The sequence below is a fragment of the Esox lucius genome, chromosome 4 (assembly GCF_011004845.1).
Source record: "Esox lucius isolate fEsoLuc1 chromosome 4, fEsoLuc1.pri, whole genome shotgun sequence".
Classification (NCBI taxonomy): Eukaryota; Metazoa; Chordata; class Actinopteri; order Esociformes; family Esocidae; genus Esox; species Esox lucius.
The window spans coordinates 22,775,155-22,795,022 of NC_047572.1; the positions used below are offsets into that span (position 1 = coordinate 22,775,155).

At 37.8% G+C, this 19,868-nt stretch overlaps 2 protein-coding genes across 3 annotated transcripts in view; both read right to left on the reverse strand.

Annotated features, from left to right (window-relative positions):
• The window catches only part of LOC105025841, a 200,583-nt gene that overhangs the window by 92,323 nt on the left and 88,392 nt on the right, over window positions 1–19,868 (reverse strand). The window lies entirely within an intron of this gene.
• LOC114839122 overlaps window positions 1–19,868 on the reverse strand; it is a 34,094-nt gene that overhangs the window by 13,669 nt on the left and 557 nt on the right. For both annotated transcript variants that reach the window (XM_034291722.1, XM_034291723.1), the window contains exons 2-3: window positions 3,079–3,414; window positions 915–1,025 (exon numbers count right to left, since the gene is read on the reverse strand). In XM_034291722.1, the coding sequence (XP_034147613.1) occupies window positions 915–1,025; window positions 3,079–3,414 (447 nt within the window). The remainder of the gene's footprint in view (window positions 1–914; window positions 1,026–3,078; window positions 3,415–19,868) is intronic.

Genomic DNA, 19,868 nt, shown 5'->3' on the forward strand with positions numbered 1-19,868 from the left:
ATGTGTCTACCTTGGGTTATACAGAAAACAACATGATGAGGCTTTTATAAAAGGTAGTAAGATCATCCCTTAATCAAATCTCTTCCTGTATGCCTAGATATTTTACTATGGGCTACTCAGAAACACCTGTTAAATAAATACCCCTCATGAATAACATTATTCAGAATGTGGAAAATACAAAAGATGTAATATGGGTGTAATTTAGTTCTATACTTTTCTTAGAGGACACAACACAGAGTAATGTTGCTTTGCAAATATGTGCCATTTTCTTTCCAGTAGCACATGCTACCTTACTCCTTCAATTTGCCTCGATTTCACATTTACCCACATAACTATTTATCCCACTTGTAACATACATTATACTTAATATATAATTATACTACATTTTCTGCCTGCCTCTATTTGCCTTAATTGCACATTTAGAATTGCCATCTCTACATCTATACATTACGCTTGTAATATACATATACTTAATACATTTTCTGCCCTCTTCTATTTGCACTTCTGGTTAGATGCTAACTGCATTCCTTTGTGCTGTACTTGTTCAATTACAATAAAGCTGAATCTAATCTAATAAAGCCGGCAATATAAAACTGTGGCCATGTCTGATTGAACATTCCATTCTGCTTCATAAGCCAAACATACTAGCCCATGAAATAATGTAGTTCTAAACCCAAATTCATCCAAATAAATGCTTCACATTCATCTCACCACCTCCAAATTCAGTTGGTTAATCTGTAGCTCCAAACTTGCCTCACTAAGATAAACAATACAGGCCTACAATAAGGAAAGTAGAAAACCCAACAAAACAACACTGAAGCATTAGTTAACTGAGATGATTGAACATTGTGAACATCCGTGTCCTATTGATCCACTTAGGTTTGTTAGAGGTGTTGGATTTTCACCCATCTGACCTGTTGTCTGGGGCGGTGTCCTCCTCCAGTGGATCCAGAAAACTGCCACTATCACAGTAAGGACCAGGAATACAGCTACTCGAGACAATGTGGCCACTTCATTGCCTCCTTCTGCATGACAAGAAAATGAAGGGGGAGGGGGAGACTGTACTGCGTTAATTTAAGCAATGTCAGAAATTAATGGGTAGAGTCTAAAGCCCAAATTGCATCACAGACGAACGACAACAGCGTCATTATTGGACATGTAATTTTGAAGTGGTCATTTCACATTAGACGAGCCACTACGACAAACTTTGTTCTTTGATTATTTAGTTATACTTTGCTAGGAACATAGAAAGTTGGAATTCATGGTGCAAAGTATCATGTTTAAGCAGTGGTTGATTTGGGCCTTCTAATTTTAAGCAAACAGCGTGCCGGCTAGTGCTATCAAGTAGCTCATGCAACCACACAAGCTAGCTCAAATGTACTAACTACATATGCAACCAAATGTAAATATAACCCGGCCAGTCTTGAAAATGCACGCCAAACAATTTCCTTACTTGGTGGGGCACACTGACATCTCATTCACACATAAGTGGCATGCCGTTGTTGAAAGCGAAAGCACTACATTGCTAGCCATTCAAAAAAGGCTTCCCGCCTTCTCTGTTTCAGAAAGCCAGAGCACACCAGAAAACCAATAGGAAAGCTTGTAGGAGGTACCTTAACCTAACCAACACATCGGACTAACAGTTAATTTTACTAGTACAAGTACAGGAGGAAATTATAACGTCACACTCAAGGTCTATCGAGACAATATAAGAAACAATATAGCGTGGTCAAGGATCGCTCAGAGTCTCGGACCTATAATTACCCTCGATCAGTTAATACATAATACGTATACATAAGGTGCTAGCTATTGCTATCAACCAAAACGAAATACTACCAGCTACAGTAGATGTAATTTTTAAAACAAATGGCATGCACCCATTTTCGTTAATGAACCGTTTCAGTGGGTCTCTCACGGTTCTCTTGAATTGCTAGTAGGCTATAGCAGATAAATCTGCTCAAATCCCCTGTTTTCTTTCATTTTAATGAATGGAAATAACTATGTTTTGTTTATGTTGGGCCCGCCTTTTCCTGGAACGCAATAGGCTACTTTTCCCAGCTTGAAAAAAGTAACCGATTGACAATGTCAACTGTCTCCCGTTGTCACTAGCGGAACCGCAAGCGATTTCACCGCTTATGTGTGAATGAGGGGTGAGTATTTTCTGTGTTATATATCAGCTCTTTTGAAAAAGAGATGCGTGCGTAGATACAAGAAAATAGACATGGTTTCTAATTTTAGGGGCTCTGACGGTACATTCCCACTATTCGCAATGGGGGCGATGGCTCAATTCAATTCAATGAAGGGTAAGCATGTCGATCAAGTGACTTAAGTGGGCGATGCATGGGATCTGCGAGAGGCGAAGAAAACTTCAGAGTTTCCAACTTTATGCAAATCACACGGGCCTACATCTGGGGAATTACCAATCACAGGATTTTGCAGAAGTGGTTGTGAAATGGCCTCAATTAAAAGAACAGAACTTTAGTTCCAAAATAATAAAGTTAAATTGTCTACATTTGCAGTCCTTTTTAAAAAGATGGATGAAAACAATTGAACAACTTTTCTTAGCAGTGATGGGATTCCCTGAGCTGTACGATTGCACGCTATTTTCCTACAGAATACACAAACGAAAAAATGCAATGTGGAGACAGCTGGCGGAGATAGTTGGTGCTTCTGGAGTCAATATTAGATAGCTAGCTACTTTAGGTGACTGGTTGCTACTTAATTATAGCAAATTGGTTTGCTAGCTAGCATTGCAGTTTGTTAGAATTGCATTTGAATTAAACATTTATTTCAATACATTTTTATATATTCACACAATATATAAAATGTGTGAATGTACCGTGACGCTGTTGAGGTCTTGATGCTCGCGCCCCGGCTGTACTCTCATTAATTCCAATGCATTCTATATGCAGCGTACGCGTGCATATGCGAGTAGTCTGATTTGGGCTTTAGTGCAGCAAGTAATCAACAAATATTACACAGAAATAAATATTAGAAAATCAAAACATCTTTGGTAACATTTTAGGTATATTAGATTATTTAGCAAATTAAAATGTGTTTTTACAGTAGGATATTTACCTTCAATGGACAGTTGAAATCTTATGCAGGTGAGGGATATTCCAGATGAATTGAATGTTTCTGAGGAATATTCACCAGCATCACTCCTTTCTATATTTGATATCTTCAATGTCCCATTGTTGATAAAGAATTCTGATCTAGATTTGATGGCTTCATTAATGAAGTTGGTTTTGTTTTTCCTTCTGAAAAGATCTATAGATTTTCCAGAGGGATCTTTTTTTAAGTTGATGTCAGTATTTTCGATGTCATCAGTGACCAGACGGAGATAGACAGTCCCTCCCAGAGCTCCATAATACTGACCTTCTACCTCTCTAACATCACAGCGGCTCTCCAATCCTGAGTATAGAGTGAAAAAAACACATTAGTGGAACATTATACATGCTGTAACTTATTTAAAACTCATTGAAAATAGTTTTTTGACAATATAGTTGTCAGTATATAATGTAATACATTTTCTCAGATGTCGCAAGTTTTGAGGGAGCCTACAATTGGCATGCTGACTGCAGGAATGTCCAGCAGAGCTGTTGCCTGTGAATTGAATGTTCATTTCTCTACCATAAGCCAAAGGCGTTTCAGAGAATTTGGCAGTACATCCAACCGGCCTCACAATCACAGACCACTTGTAACCACACCAGCCCAGGACCTCCACATCCAGCATCTTCACCTCCAAGATCGTCTGAGACCAGCCACCCGGACAGCTGCTGCAATAATTGGTTTGCATAACCAAATAATTTCTGCACAAACTGTCAGAAATCGTCTCAGGAAGCTAATCTGCATGCTCGTCGTCCTCATCGGGGTCTCGACCTGACTGCAGTTCACATTCACATTCCATGGCGTCTGGCACTTTGGAGAGGTGTTCTCCTCACGGATGAACCCCGGTTTTCACTGTACAGGGCAGATGGCAGACAGCTTGTATGGCGTTGTGTGTGTGAGCGGTTTGCTGATGTCAACGTTGTGGATTGAGTAGCCCATGGTGGTGGTGAGTTTATGGTATGGGCAGGTGTGTGTTATGGACAACGAACACAGGTGCATTTTATTGATGGCATTTGAATGCACAAAGATAGCGTGACGAAAACCTGAGGCCCATTGTTGTGCCATTCATTCACGACCATCACCTCATGATAATACACAGCCCCATGTTGCAAGGAACTGTACACAATTCCTGGAAGCTGAAAACATCCCAGTTCTTGCATGGCCAGCATACTCACCGGACATGTCACCCATTGAGCATGCTCTGGATCGGCTTTTATAATTATTCAGTTATACAACATTTTTGTGTAATTTAATTATTGTAAAAATATATATGACCTCCATAGACAAACATTTGACCGTATAGAAAAAACAGTTGCCTCTTACCATTAGACAGTGCTGGTAATGTAATGTATCCAAACCACAACCATGTATTCAAATTAGCCAGCTTTAAAGGTGCCTTAACAGATGTACACCCTGCACACCCACACCATCACGTAAGTTGGCTTTTGAACTGTACGCTGTTAGCAAGATGGATGGTCTCTTTCCTTTTTAGCCTAGAGGACGTGGGTGTCTATGATTCCCAAAAATAGTTTAAAATTTGTCAGGCCACTGGACAGTTTTGCACTTTGCCTCAGTCCATTTTAAAAGAGCTTGGACCCAGAGAATGCGACAGCGTTTCTGGATCTTGTTTATATCTGCTTTCTTCTGCATCGTATATTTTTAACTTGGATTTGTGGATGCATCAACAAACTAGGTTCACAGACAATGGTTTTCATTCCTGAACCCATGCAGTGCTGTCCACTACAGAATGGTGTCTGTTTTGAATGGATTGCCCTCTGAGGGCCTGAAGATCACAGACTTCCAATATTGTTTTTCAGCCTTGTCCGTTGCGCACAGAAATTAATCCAGATTCTCTGAATCTTGTAAAGGTATTGTGCACCATAGATGATGAGATCCCCAAACAATTGTTTTTCTCACATACGGTACAATTACAAAATAGTGAGAACATTTTAACTAAATGATCATTATGGTATATTAGAAACCAATAAATGTATCACCAGCGTTTGTAGGCTGTCTATTAGCAAGAATATATAGTAGTGAAGCATTAATTAAAGGCATTTGTGACCCTTATTGTAAAGTGTAAACCATATGGTTATTAATTAATAGATAATTAACGTTTGTGGAGTCTTCATTAGCATTACTTAATAGTAGTAAAGCATTAATTAAAAGCATGTGTGACCCTTACTGTAAAGTGTAAACCATATGAAAACATTACACCTCAACACAACCACAGTTATACACTTGAATCACACAAACACATTACCTATAATGAAATACATACAGAGGGACCGGTTGGCAAAAATACTTTAATTTAATCTGCACAATTTGCTGTCACTCTTCTTCTGTGTGCGTGTGTGTGCGTGTGTTGTGACCAAAAGGGAGAGAGAGATAAGAGATTGTCAGGAGAAGACCAAAAGAGCTATTAACCCTTGGTAGCCTATGGGGCTTTCGGCTGGATTTCGCTACTGGGACATTTTGGGTCCTAGATTCATTTCTGTAACAGATACAACCTATTATGATGTATCCTGGTAATACCAACCCCTCTGGCTACAATAAAAACACATAGACTTCTGGGTCACTATTTATAAAACTCATCTGTTTGAAAGGCAATAAAAAAAAAAATCGGAAAACATTTCTGCCATTCAGCATCAAGATATTTCTTTGAAAGCATTATGAGGTTTTGTGTAAATGGTATTTCCTCATACTTTCATGCCTTTACTATCAAATTACACTGTAATTGGGTTGAAAATAATGAAATAATGAAATAATAGAAGGTAAAAAATATAGGCACCCCCCAAAAAATTGGTTCTTCTACCTAGAAATAAAACACTATAAAATGAAAGATTATAACCCTATCTAACTTGTTTTTGGGTGTAATGACACAAAACGGCACTAGATCGCTAGTTACGTTTGGACTTATATATTTAATAAACTCAGAAAAATTACTAACTTCTTCCCAAAACTCAAGAACACCCCCATACTATGTGGACTAAATATTTATTTTTATATCATATTTATAATACAAACGATGTATTATGGTTCAAAACATCATATATAGTGAAGTACACCCTTGTAATCCCTATTCTTGTCTACACATTAGCCTAAGATGCATGATCAATGTCGTTGCCTGGTGAAAAGTTCCCATAGCAACCCAAACTATACAACTCAAATTATACACGGACAACCCAAATTATACACGGAACACTTCAGTAAAGTGGCTACAAATAATATACCATTGGAATCGGACGATTATGGCAAATCTATTTTTCGAAATATTTATGCAAATGAGCACTGTCCGCGGTTCCGCGGATGTCGACTTCTGCTCATCACTAATGTTTTATATTGTGATCCGAACACCTCAAACTTACTGAGTTTGAGATATGATGATTTTGTCCATAACACTTTTTTCCAGTCTTCCTCTGTCCAGTGTCTGTGTTCTTCTGCCCAATTTAGTCTTTTGTTTTTAACGCTACAGCTGTTGCGGTCTGCCGTTTTCTGAGGCTTGCTTAAACACTATGGTGCCTGACTCGCTGCCTGTTGATGCTGAGACTGGTGTTTTGCAGGTACTATAGAATGAATCTGCCAGTTGAGGACCTGTTTCTCAAACTAGACACTCATGTACAGTGGGGAGAACAAGTATTTGATAACCTGCAAAATTGGCAGTGTTTCTTACTTACAAAGCATGTAGAGGTCTGCACTTCAACTGTGAGAGACGGAATCTAAAACAAAAATCCAGAAAATCACATTGAATGATTTTTAATTATTAATTTGCATTTTATTGCATGACATAAGTATTTGTTCACCTACCAACCAGTAGGAATTCAAGCTCTCACAGACCTGTTAGTTTTTCTTTAAGAAGCCCTCCTGTTCTCCACTCATTACCTGCATTAACTGTACCTGTTTGAACTTGCTGCGCAATTCTTAATTTTTATGACCAATAGGTAAATATATAAGAATCAATGTAACAATACAATGTATAAGCTACCACATATTTTACATTAGTGAACAAGAGAGCTTGAGACCTGAACGACAGAGTAACAGGATGTGTGATACCAGTGGTGAACCGTGACTATTGGAGCTATGCTTTCAGTAGCAGAAAAAGATCTGATGTCATACATATAAATAGAGAACTCGGATACCTGTGTATACAAAGCACAACTTGAGACCTTTCTTTTCAGACCTGTGTAAGAGAAGCAATTCTTTGATGACAGAGTCAAACGGTCCTCAGCCACGTCTCGGCTGTGGCTCACAGAAGCACCAAATGTACACAACGGTTGCATATATAAATAGCATGAAACACATTAGAAGAAAATACAGGGGTGTCATTTCAAATAAACATTTGCCAAAACAGTCACTCAAAAAATGGAGGAATAAATTCAACCACACAACTACTACACTGTTTCAAGACTGTGGACGGTTTTTGGTGTCAGAAAGTTGAGGTCCAACATGCAACAAAATAAAAAAATGCACCACAAAAAGAAATGTCATGTACCCAGTACTTCTATGTAACGTCCTAACCTTTGTTTTCACCACATAACCATAGACTGTATATAAAATGGAAGACGCCCTTTCGCTCTTTTCCATTGGTGAAAAATGAAGCCACCAGTGTCCTGATACGGCGCTGACATCTTGGACTTGCGTCTGCGCAGATAGCGATCTTGGGACCAGTTCTGCGCAGTAGTTATGCGCAGTAGCGAGAAGGAAGTAAAGCCGTAAAGCCGCGAAATCAACGGCCCCACCTCTGTGCCCCGCCCTCACTCTCCCTCGCAGAATGCGCATACCGTAATCAATCGCAAGTCCAAGTACAGTACAAACTTTGCTTGTTAAACCTAGACGATATGTTATAGCCTAACTTACATCATGTTTAACCTTAATTTAGAATAGGCCTAATACAAAAATAATTGGTAACTTCTAGCTAACGATCACCTGCTAGCTATTAACATGGCTATTAACGAGGCTTGTTGTCTTTTAGCTAACGTTAGCTAGCCCATTACATTTATTTACTAATTAAATAGTTTATAAATGTAACTTACCGAAAAAAATTCTAAGATCGATTGGAAATGCCAGATCGGTTAGCACAATGTACTGCAGAACAACCCATTATGTCCGTGTGAAATTATATCAATTATAGAAATTTAGAGATTAAATGTAAAGTTCCAATCTCCTCAGTCCTCCGAAGATTCAGTGGCTCCTCGGCTCAGATAGCTGTCAATCACAGCTGTGAATCACGACGTCACACCACCGTTTTTTAGAGCATTAAATAACTAACTAAAATCAAACTTATTTTAAAAACAAACTCTTGAATTTACATTAGCGTGATACAAACTACAGTAAATGACAGAAACCAGCTTCGGAAAAAATATATTTAAAGGGTAATTTAATTGTTTAGTTGGTCTCGCGTCCCATTGAATAACATGGGGAGGGCGGGGATTATGACCTATACTGGGACCACTCACCAGGGGGCGATCGAGACGTTTCGGCTTCACTTTTCAGGGCTTGTGCGGCACGCTTGCACATAACCAATGATCTAAAGCTTAAATAATATTTTACACATTGTATTCAAAATTATATGAATAAGACAGGAACAAAAAGCAAGCTGTAGATGATCTGTAATGGAGTGGCCAGCACATTCACTGAATCTCAACCCTCTTCACTGGACTCTGTTGGATTCTGACAATGCATTGCAAAGTCTGACTAGACGTTTTCAGTTGTTACATATGCATGTCTACTTCAGGAACCTCATTCTTGCTATCCCTGCATTTCAGTTGCACATGCTGCCTTGCACTTTCAATTTAGAACTGACATTTGTACTTGCATTTGCATTTATTCATCCCACTCCCATACATAGATTTGTTTTTTACATTGTTTCACTCTTCGATTTGCATTTCTGTTTATATGCTAACCAGACTGCATTTTGTTTTACTGTACTTGTTCAATGACAAAGAATTTTAATAATCTTTTGAGCTGATGTGGGTGCAGCTTGAACTTTGTTATGTAAGGTGCCCATCAAGCCAATCCATCTTGTGACAGGGGATTTTCATGGTTCTTTTCATCCCACGATCACAGGAAGGAATGACAATGACTAAGGAGAAGATAGCATAAGTCTTTTCATCTTTTGGATCTCTGAGTCTCATTTAATATCAGCCTAATAGACCAAAGGTATTTGGTCTTTTATCATCTATTAGATTAAAATAGTAGTATTATTACATTTTAAAAGTTGTTATGATAGGATAAATATTTTTATGTTTAAAATGTACTCTTATTGCTATTATCTAATGAATTATTTCAATCTAAATTGATCATTGATCTTGCCTCTTGACTTTGACTCTGGACAATGAGTTGCACTATTGCATTTTTTGTACAGTAATTATTTTTTAAATCTTCTATTAATGGACACAAAAAAACAAAATTCACATCAAGTAGTAGTGAAATTTAGGGTGGACAGAACATTAAATCCAACCAATGTGGTGGACTTGGAGTTAGATCTGTCGTATGCATAAATATATCTAGAAAATCTGTGCGTATGTTCATGTTAACATATTTACAGAATGTTTTATTTACAAAATATTTTTTCACATTTACAAATACTATTTTTATTTGTGAGTTGTGATGAATCTAGATTTTCTAGATATATTTACGAAATCTGAGACACATCTAACTCCATAGACTTGGATCTCAATCAAAATCATATCTCCGGAAATTGATCACATGACAACGTATCAGTTCCTCGGGTAGCTATATAGAATATATGTTACAGCAATCAACACCTGATTGGTTAACTGGGAATATAGAGCATATTTGGAAAAATCCATTCAAATTATTTGAAATAAAAATGGAACGCAAGAGAAAACAACCTTTCAGAGCTGAAGAAGTCAGTGTTCTTCTTGATGAAGTATAGATGCGCAGCACCTATCCATCAAAGACAGTAGCCTATAGCCTAGGATGCAGGGATTCAGACTCGTGAACGTAACTTTTTGACACTTTTTCTGAATTATTTCTTCGTTTACGTTTTTCTTTATCCTCAGTTGACAAATGCATTCACACCCACTCAAGAACTAATTATATAATTTGTCTAAACAAATTGTTTTGATATGTTATCTATCACTTTAATATTAACTGTTTTGCGATCACTCCCGCATGTTGAGGGAGGCTGTTACGAGGCTGTTATGTGCCTGTTACTATGGACTAACAAGTCGTCCGGAGCACTCGTTAATTAATGATCGATGTACGGATGCTTTTGGGAAACGCACTGATAAATAACAAAGCACTTACGTACATCTTAAGATCATCTTAGTTCATTGGGAAACCGCCTCCTATTAATTTTGTCCCAAACTAATTTTATGTATGTTTTCATGGAAAACAAGGGTATTTTTAACTGACCCCAAACCTTTGAACAATGTTGCATATTAAATTGTCATGCTACATTTAATTTGTGAGATTTTGGTATTTCTTTGTTATATCTTGACAAAGAGGGCCTTGTGGTAAGTCTGCTGTGTGTCAGATGTCATTATATTTGTTAGAGATACACTATTCACTTTTACAGCGGTGTCTGTTACACCAGTGTTCCTCTGACATCAACTCAGTCAGTGCACAAGTTTTACTAAAGGCAATCATCCCTGGAAAAAACACCATTAAATGTGGAGGAACGCTGTAAAGCACCGCAGTTAGGTGCAGACTGAGCATTTCAGTGCTCTCAAGGTGACAGTGTTTTTGTTTTTAAATAACTGAGATTCATTAATAAGGGATGATGTGTTTTTCTAGATGTTATGTAGCTAATGACAGGATTAGTCCTCTTCATGCCAATCGTCACATATTGCATGTTCTGCTGTTGTTACCAAGGCCCCTGTGTTTTGGGAAATCATGTCAGATGGTCCGGATTTTAATTGCTTCCAATAAACTGTCTGCTTGTTTTTTAAATGTCAACTTGTCCAGCAACATGGCCTGGCTGACCTGAACTGCTGTTAGCCTGGCTATTTGCACTACAGGGACCAATGTAACTCAGTTTTTAGGTGGTTGTAACCCCAAAGTTCTAGGTTCAATTCCCATGGGGGGCCAGGATGTAAAACTATAAAAGTAGGTGCCCTCACCCCTATATCACTCTGGATAAGAGCTTCATAAGAGTTGTGACATAGTCTGAAGCAATTATACAGTATCTCACAAAAGTGAGTACACCCCACAACATTTTTGTAAATATTTGATTATATCTTCTCATGTGACAACAATGAAGAAATGACACTTTGCTACAATGTAAAGTAGTGAGTGTACAGCTTCTATAACAGTGTAAATCTGCTGTCTTCTCAAAATAACACAACACACAGCCATTAATGTCTAAACCACTGGCAACAAAAGTGAGTACACATTTTTGTACTCCTCACCTGGTTGCCGCCACACACACTTGACACCATCTGAACCAAATAAGTTTATCTTTGTCTCATCAGATCAGAGGACATGGTTCCAGTAATCCAGTAGTCTGCTTGTCTTCAGCAAACTGTTTGCGGGCTTTTGTGCATCATATTTAGAAGAGGCTTCCTTCTGGGACGACAGCCATGCAGACCAATTTGATGCAGTGTGCAGCGTTTGGTCTGAGCACTGACAGGCTGACCCCCCCCACCCCTTCAACCTCTGCAGCAATGCTTGCAGCACTCATACGCCTATTTCCCAAAGACAACCTCTGGATATCACGTGCACTCAACTTCTTTGATCGACCATGGCGAGGCCTGTTCTGAGTGGAAGTTAAACCGCTGTATGGACTTGGCCACCGTGCTGCAGCTCAGTTTCAGGGTCTTGGCAATCTTAAAGCCTAGGCCATGTTTATGTAGAGCAACAATTCTTTTTTTCAGATCCTCAGAGAGTTCTTTGTCTTGAGGTGCCATGTTGAACTTCCAGTGACCAGTATGAGGGACTGTGAGAGCGATAACACCAAATGTAAAACACCTGCTCCCCATTCACACCTGAGACCTTAACACTAACAAGTCACATGAAACTGGGACGGGAAAATGGCAAATTGGGCCCTACATGGACATTTTCACTTAGGGGTGTACTCACTTCTGTTGCCAGCGGTTTAGACATTAACGGCTGTATGTTGTGTTATTTTGAGTGGACAGCAAATTTACACTGTAATACAAGCTGTACACTCACTACTTTACATAGTAGCCAAGTGTCATTTTTTCAGTGTTGTCACATGAAAATATAATCAAATATTTACAAAAACTGTGAGGGGTGTACTCACTTTTGTAAGATACTGTATATTTAAAGGGCTGACAACTTCTAAATGGAGTGAGATTTCATTCTGTGATTGGTCAGGGGATTCAACCCCAGGGAAAATCTCAATGAGAACCCTTTTGAATTACCTGCATTATTGGTGTGAGATTTAAATGAAAAAATAATTAAATTAATTATTGACTGGATTTGTTATGTTTTAGAAAATCCTGAATTGTGAAAGAAAACACAAATTTAGTTGAAGCAATCACATCCACCGGCATTGTTAATTAGCTTGAGATTCCACCCAAAGCCACAAAACACTGGGATGAGTTCTCAACAGCATTACAGGTGGTCACTGTGGCTGTGGAAAGAGAGGTGGAATGTGTGTGTGTGTGAGAGGGAAAAAGAGACCGATGTGGAAAATGAAAAACGTGTGGACCACCATTTCACATTTCTTATTCATTTAGTCATTTCTGTGCTGTGTTGTATGTGTCAGGGTTTTGGACATACAATGGGGCCCCTAGTGGCCAAAGATATCTCTTTTTGGTTTTCAGTCTTTGTCATTATGTCCTATTGTTGTCACCTGTGCCTTGTTGCATGTTTGTGTATGTAAGTCACCCTTCTCCTGAGCAATTTGCTCAGTGTTTCCAGTGCCATGACCAAGTCTAGGTCTATCCTTTGCTGTGCCTCATCTGGATTCTATAGCTACCTTGTGAAACTGGTATGGTTCTTTTGTTTTTTCTTGACTTTGAGCTTTGACATTTTTGAACATTTTTGGAGTTTGGACATTCCTTTTCATCCAATAAAATATTTGCAGACATTGCACAGAACTGTCATCTGGTTTTCTGCATTTGGGTTCACCATTTTGATCTGTTCCAGTTCTCACACTGGTTCTAACCCTGTGTTTCTGACAGTATGCAAACAGTCAAATGTTTGGGGTCATGTAGAAATGTCTTTGTTTTCCGTGAAAACATACAGTTGGGCCTGGAAATATTTGGACACTGACAACATTTTCATAACTTTGGCTCTGTACGCCACCACAATGCCACCACAACCGAGATGCAATTTAAGCGCAGATTATCAGTTGAAATTCGGTGGGTTGAACAAAATATTATATAAAACGTTTAGGAATTGTAACCATTTTCATACACAGTCCCCTTATTTCAGAGGTTTAAATGTCATTGGACAAATTAACACAATCATAAATAAAATGTTCATTTTTAATACTTTGTCTTGAATCCTATTCAAGGCAATGTCTGGAACACATGGACATCACCAAACGCTGGGTTTCCTCCTTTGTGATGCTTTGCCTGGACCTGACCACAGCTGTCTTCAGTAGTTGTTTCTTCAAGGCTCTTTCTGCCTTAAGTTCTCTCTTCAGCCAGTGAAATGCATCCTTGACCGGGCTGAGATCAGGTGATTGACTCAGCCATTGCAGAATATTTCACTTTGACTTAATCTCTTGGATTTCTTTTGCGGTATGTTTTGGGTCATTGTCCATCTATAAAGTGAAGCGTCATCCAATCAACGTTGCTGAATTTGGCTAAATCTAAGCAGACAATTTATCCCTACACACTTCAGAATTCACCTGGCTGCTTCTGTCTTCTGTCACATCATCAATAAACACTAGTTACCCAGTGCCATTGGAAGCCATGCATGTCCATTCCATCACACTGCCTTCATCACACTGCCTACAGATGATGTGGTATGCTTCGGATCATGAGCCGTTCCAAGGTTTCCATACTTTTTTCTTCCCATCATTCTGGTACAGATAGATCTTAGTTTAATCGGTATAAATAATGCTGTTCCAGAACTGGGCTGGCTTTTTCAGATGTTTTTTTTCTGGCCATTCTATTCTTGAGGCTTATGAATGGTTTGCACCTTGTGGTGAACCCTCTGTATTTGCTCTCTTAAAGTCTTCTCTTTATTGTAGACTTGGATAATGATATGCATACCTCCTGGAGAATGTTCTTCACTTGGCTGGATGTTGTGGTTTTTCTTTACTATGGAAAGGATCCTACAATCATCCACCACTGTTGTCTTCTGTGGACGTCCTTGCCTTTTCGTGTGGCATAGCTCACCAGTCCGTTCTTTTTTTCTCTAAATGTAGCAAACATGATTTGGCTGCTCCTAATGTTCCTGCTATCTCTCAGATGGAATTTCTTTTGTACTATAACGATGGCTTGTTTCTCTTGCATTGAGAGCCCCTATTGCTGGTTTGGATAACCAGATGTTATGTTTTCATAGCAACAGCTTCCAAATGTGAATGCCACACCTGGTCAATCCAAACCAGCACTAGCAAACTATTTTCTACAGCCACTCACAGAGCTTGTGTACTTTGGCGATGATGTCATTGGGATTGGAGTGAACCTTAACCTACAGAAGTTACGCGAGTTGAGACTTTCTCTAGCTGGCTCATCATCGTGAATATTGTCGGTGAACTTGCAATCGTGTTTACAAGGATACAAGGGACCTGGGAGAGGAGACTTGTTGTTTCACTCGTCGCCATTTCTTAATCCAACATTCTACCATTTAATCCAACATTCTACATTATACCATTTGACATACAATTTATTTAGTTATACAGGTATATTGACTCTTATAAAATCTACTTAAATGGTTAAATAAATTAAATCATATACATTTGGTGTCTACCATTGTCTGATTAGCTTTGTTGACATCAATTGAGTAGAAATGTTTAGCTTTGCGCTAAAGGTATGTAGCACCTCTGGTCCTAACCTGATTGGGTAGGTGAGACACATCACTCTAGGTCCTATAGGAGAATACACTTGGAATAGATGACTCACAAAGGGAGTAAGTGTTGGGTTAACAGTTGACAATTTTAATGCTTGTCACTATGAATCAACATAAACATTCACAAACAATACTGTATGTATACCAAAATAAAATAGAGCTCTTAACTAAAATAATAAACAAAAGAATGATGTCCCTTTTGAGTTGGGTGTTCCAACTCTATAGCTTCTCAGTATCGAGGAGGAAATGTTCAAGATCCAAGAAAGAGTTCAGTCTTGGGGAAAATATCCAGATGTGTGTGTTCAATGTCATGTTCTAACACTACTACCCGGGTAGGTTAGTGTGTGTTTCTTATCTGTGTCAGAATGAATGAATCTGCAAATCCAAGTCCTCTGTGGCAGGTCTTTATGGCTGGCCACACCATATCCAATACCGTCCACAGATCAGCTGGGCAAGGATCACAATCCTTCAGTTTGTCAGTTTTTCTGGTACTCAACAAAAAAACAACCTGCACAAATAGTGCAGACTTCTAAGTTATCTGATTCTACTCTGACTAAATCAACTTCTTAATCAAAACAAGTATAAACTTATATGAAATGAATTGTCAAGTATCACAACAATCAATATTTTAACTACAAATAATGAATTACTTATCGATAATTACCATATGTCATCATATTTCAGTAAACAATGAATTTTCCTAGTAAACATTTCTCTTTTTATACCTTTTAATATTTTTTTACATAAAGTGAATTTAACTATTCCTTCACCTCACTGAACAAGTGCATTTTAACAACCAGAATGAGTTAAATCACATTTAAAGTGGATTCATTATGCTAATCAAGGTGCTTTAGCAGCAACAAAATAAGTGAAATACTCCTTTAAGGTTTCACCACTGTGTCTGTATTGCTTTGATAACTACACCTAGCAATTAGCTTGATGACTAGCTTAACTTATAGCACAGTTTATCATCGATCAACTAGCAATAAGGATTCGCCGCTAGCGTTAGCATCGTAGCTAGCGATTAACGACAGCTTTAGCAATCTATTTTACACACTAAACAATGGCACAATGAACACCAAAGTACAGGAACACATTCACATTACTGTTTGGTTTTATAGCAAAAGTATCGGAACTTACACAGCATTTATCATTTATTTTCACCTCACAGTGGCTAGCAAACATATCATATGCCATGTGCGGCTACTCACCGGAGTTCAAAGACATTTATTACTCGACAGGAATTGTATCCAATAGATCCACAGCTCGCGATCTAATAAAAGTGCAACTTATCAACAACAAACGATTGAATATGTCTGGATTAATCAATGTTTTTGTCATGGTGCGGTGAGCAGCAGCGCCACCGTGCCATATTTCCACAAGTTCCCATATTCTCACGAACACATCCCGGACTGTCACATGTTTCCCATCTTCCACACCAGGTCCCAATCTAGCTCGTTTGTATGTGTATATATATGTTTCCCCTCTGCTCCCCACATTGTGGATCATTGTTGCTGTGTGTGCATTTAATCGGTGAGTGTTATTGAATGTACTGTTTGAATGTTAATTGTTAAGACGCATGTTGCGCACTTTTATTTCATTCAGTCATTAGTATTGTTTTTCCGTTCGTGTTTGGTTTGTTGTTTTAATAAATCCCACGAACGAGAATACTGCCTGCGCCTGGTTCCCTCCAACACTACACCTTGACAAGTTGTTACAGTTTTGGAACTGTTTATGGCATTTCAATGCTCCGTTCGCTCGTAGCTGCGCATCTGCTATCCACTCATCTAGGTGTTGCATTATAAAGTGACCCCCACCCTCTAAACATTTTTTGAACTGATTTTTCAATACCAATTTCCATGGTTTGGCGAGTTGAATAGAAATTGCTGGAATGCATTCTCTACGCTGTACTGAAATGTTAGATTGTGATTACAACCACCAGTAAAACACATGTACAACAGCAAAGTAAAACATTCTCATGAGTTTGAAAAAGAAGCAGGGTTGTAGTGAAACTGGGGCCTCCTAATTTCACTGCATTGAAAATCGTCTCAACCTCACTCCGGGTTTTCTTCGACAGATTGGGTTATTTCATTTTCCATCACTATGCCCTCCTACTTCCATAATATGTTGAGCCATAATCATATTCCTTGTAGAAAACTGTTGGATAACAGTGTGTCATCTCTGCTCTTTTATTGATTTTATGCCTTAATGTAATTTTCTCTAATGGACAAGAGTCAAATCAAATGTGAAAGGCAGATGATCGCCAACAAAGAACTTGGCCAATGCAGCAGTGTGCACAGGAAGTGCAAGGAGGTTTGTGAACACGAGCTAAGACAAAAGCAGAGAGGAAATCAATAGAGACTGAAACTGGGCTCAGATTATCAGAGCTCTTTAAGAGTGAGAATAACCAACTGATCAGTGTCATTTGCAAATACTTTTGTTTACTGCTGTTTGTCATATCAAATGAAGAGAGAGGATCTGTATAGGGTTTTCACAATATTATACCCAAACAAGGATCTTGCTATTGTTCAGCTGACATTGTTTCTTGAACTTTTCTATATAACATCAAAGTTCTTGTTAATCTGAATCCTCAACCAGGCTCTTTATAAAGGCCTTTATTCAATTACTAATTTCTTATTTTAGTTTTCCTTTGTTGTCATTGTATTACCTGGTTTTTATTATTTACAGCATCTCACAAAAGTGAGTACATGCCTCACATTTTTGCAGATATTTGATTCTATTCATGTGACACTGAGGAAATGACACTTTGCTACAATGTAAAGTAGTGAGTGTACAGCTTGTATAACAGTGTAGATTTGCTGTCCCCTCAAAATAACACAACATAGAGGCATTAATGTCTTAACCGCTAGCAACAAAGTGAGTACTGTGAGGGGTATACTCACTTTTTTCTGAGATGCTGTACATGTGTGTGGCAGTTTACCATTCAATTAAAATAAAAGTTGAATTAAATTGTATTTGATATTGGATAATCTTTTAATGAGGATATACAGTTAAGCCCAAAAGTATTCATACCAATGCCAAATATTAAGCCATAGTGAATTTTAATTTGAACAATAGGTTTCTTCTGACTAGAGAACTGCTGCTGTTCAGCTGTTCTCAATTTATAGGTGAGTAGAATGTTCTTTCATGGTGGAAATTACAAGTCTATTTTAAATGGTGTAGACTTGCCATTCTCAAAAATGTACAACAATTTCAAGGGCTATGACTAATGTTAGATTGTTCCGTTATTCATTTGTATCTTCAGCACAATGTCTTACTGTGGTTTGTCACTTGATTTTCAATTCCAGCCAGAAGAAACCTATTGGTCGAATATAAATTCACTATGGCTCAAAAGTTGTCATTGTATGAATACTTTTGGGCTTAACTGTATATGACAGCCACTATGTGCAAGTACAGCTCCAGAAAGAGAGACCACTACACCTTTTTCTTCACTGTAAAAAAAAAAAACTTCAAAAAACCGTCAATGACTGGCAGCTACGGCTGCCAAACATTGACCGTAAAATTAAAGTTAAATACCCTAATTAAAACAATGTGTAAAAACATTAAATTTACAGAACATTTCATTAAAATTTTTACAGAACAATACCGTTATTTTACAGATTTTCCCCAAATAATTATGTTCAATCACCTTCAATAAAGGGACAATCCTAAAAATTCTACAAAAAAATACCATTATTTTACAGATTTTTCCCAAATAATTATGATCAATCACCTTCAATAAAGGGACAATCCTAAAAATTATACAGAAAAATACCATTATTTTACAGATTTGTACAGATTAGTAAAAATCTAGGGTAATTTACTGTAAAATTTGGATTTTTTTTAGAGTGTTTATTTTCCAAAAAAGTCCAAAAGGAAAGTTTTCAGTGAGGAACAGAAGGGTTTCTCTCAAGCTTCCCAGTGGGGGCTTTTACCCAAAAGCATATATTTAGTTAAAGGTAGTTAATATAATTCCTGATTTTTATGTCATGTCCTAATCAATCAACTTATTCCTAAATGGGTCAAATAATCACCCTATACACGGTCTTTCAAAAACAAAATAATAATTTTGTCTTAACCCTACAATCTATAATTTGTGTTTAAACATTTCCTCTTTGAAAGGGACTCAAATGTACCTACAAAATCACTTTAAAAAAAAATTCTTTTTTGAACAACCTTTTTTGTAATTAAAACTATTTTAAAAACATGTAATGTAGTAAATATATTTCAGTGTGTTAAAATGGATGCAGTTATTGGATTTAAATTATATAAAACTATAAAAACTATAATAATAAACCATTTCTGTACAACTTTGTGTCCAAAAGTACAACATTTTAAGTACTGCTTTTTAACTTTAGCTTGACTGTTGAGTGTAAACTGTTGAAATTAGAATATGGACAAAAGACAAATGTTAAGAGCTAATTTGATAGAGGAGTTTCTAGAAATGTCAAGAGCTGACTTCTTAAGACTGGTTAAAATCTTTTTATATCGTGACTTCTCTGTACTGGCTTTTTACTTAAAAACACTCTGAAACTGGCCTTTTCATGCAGTGTCAGAGGAAACTTTTTTCAGCTCACCTTCCATCTGCTATGGCTTTGAATGGTACAAAGAAGAGAGAGCATCACCCCTGGATTGGCCTCTCTCAACTGGCTAAAGTAAAATTTAGGACTGGTTTTTAATTTGCTCCAGGGATCAGCACCCTCCTATATTTCTGACCTCCTTATCCACCACTCTCCCCAGGCCCCTTTCAACCAAATGCTTTTATTTGCTCCACAGTCCCAATTAAAGAAGGCTGTGACTTT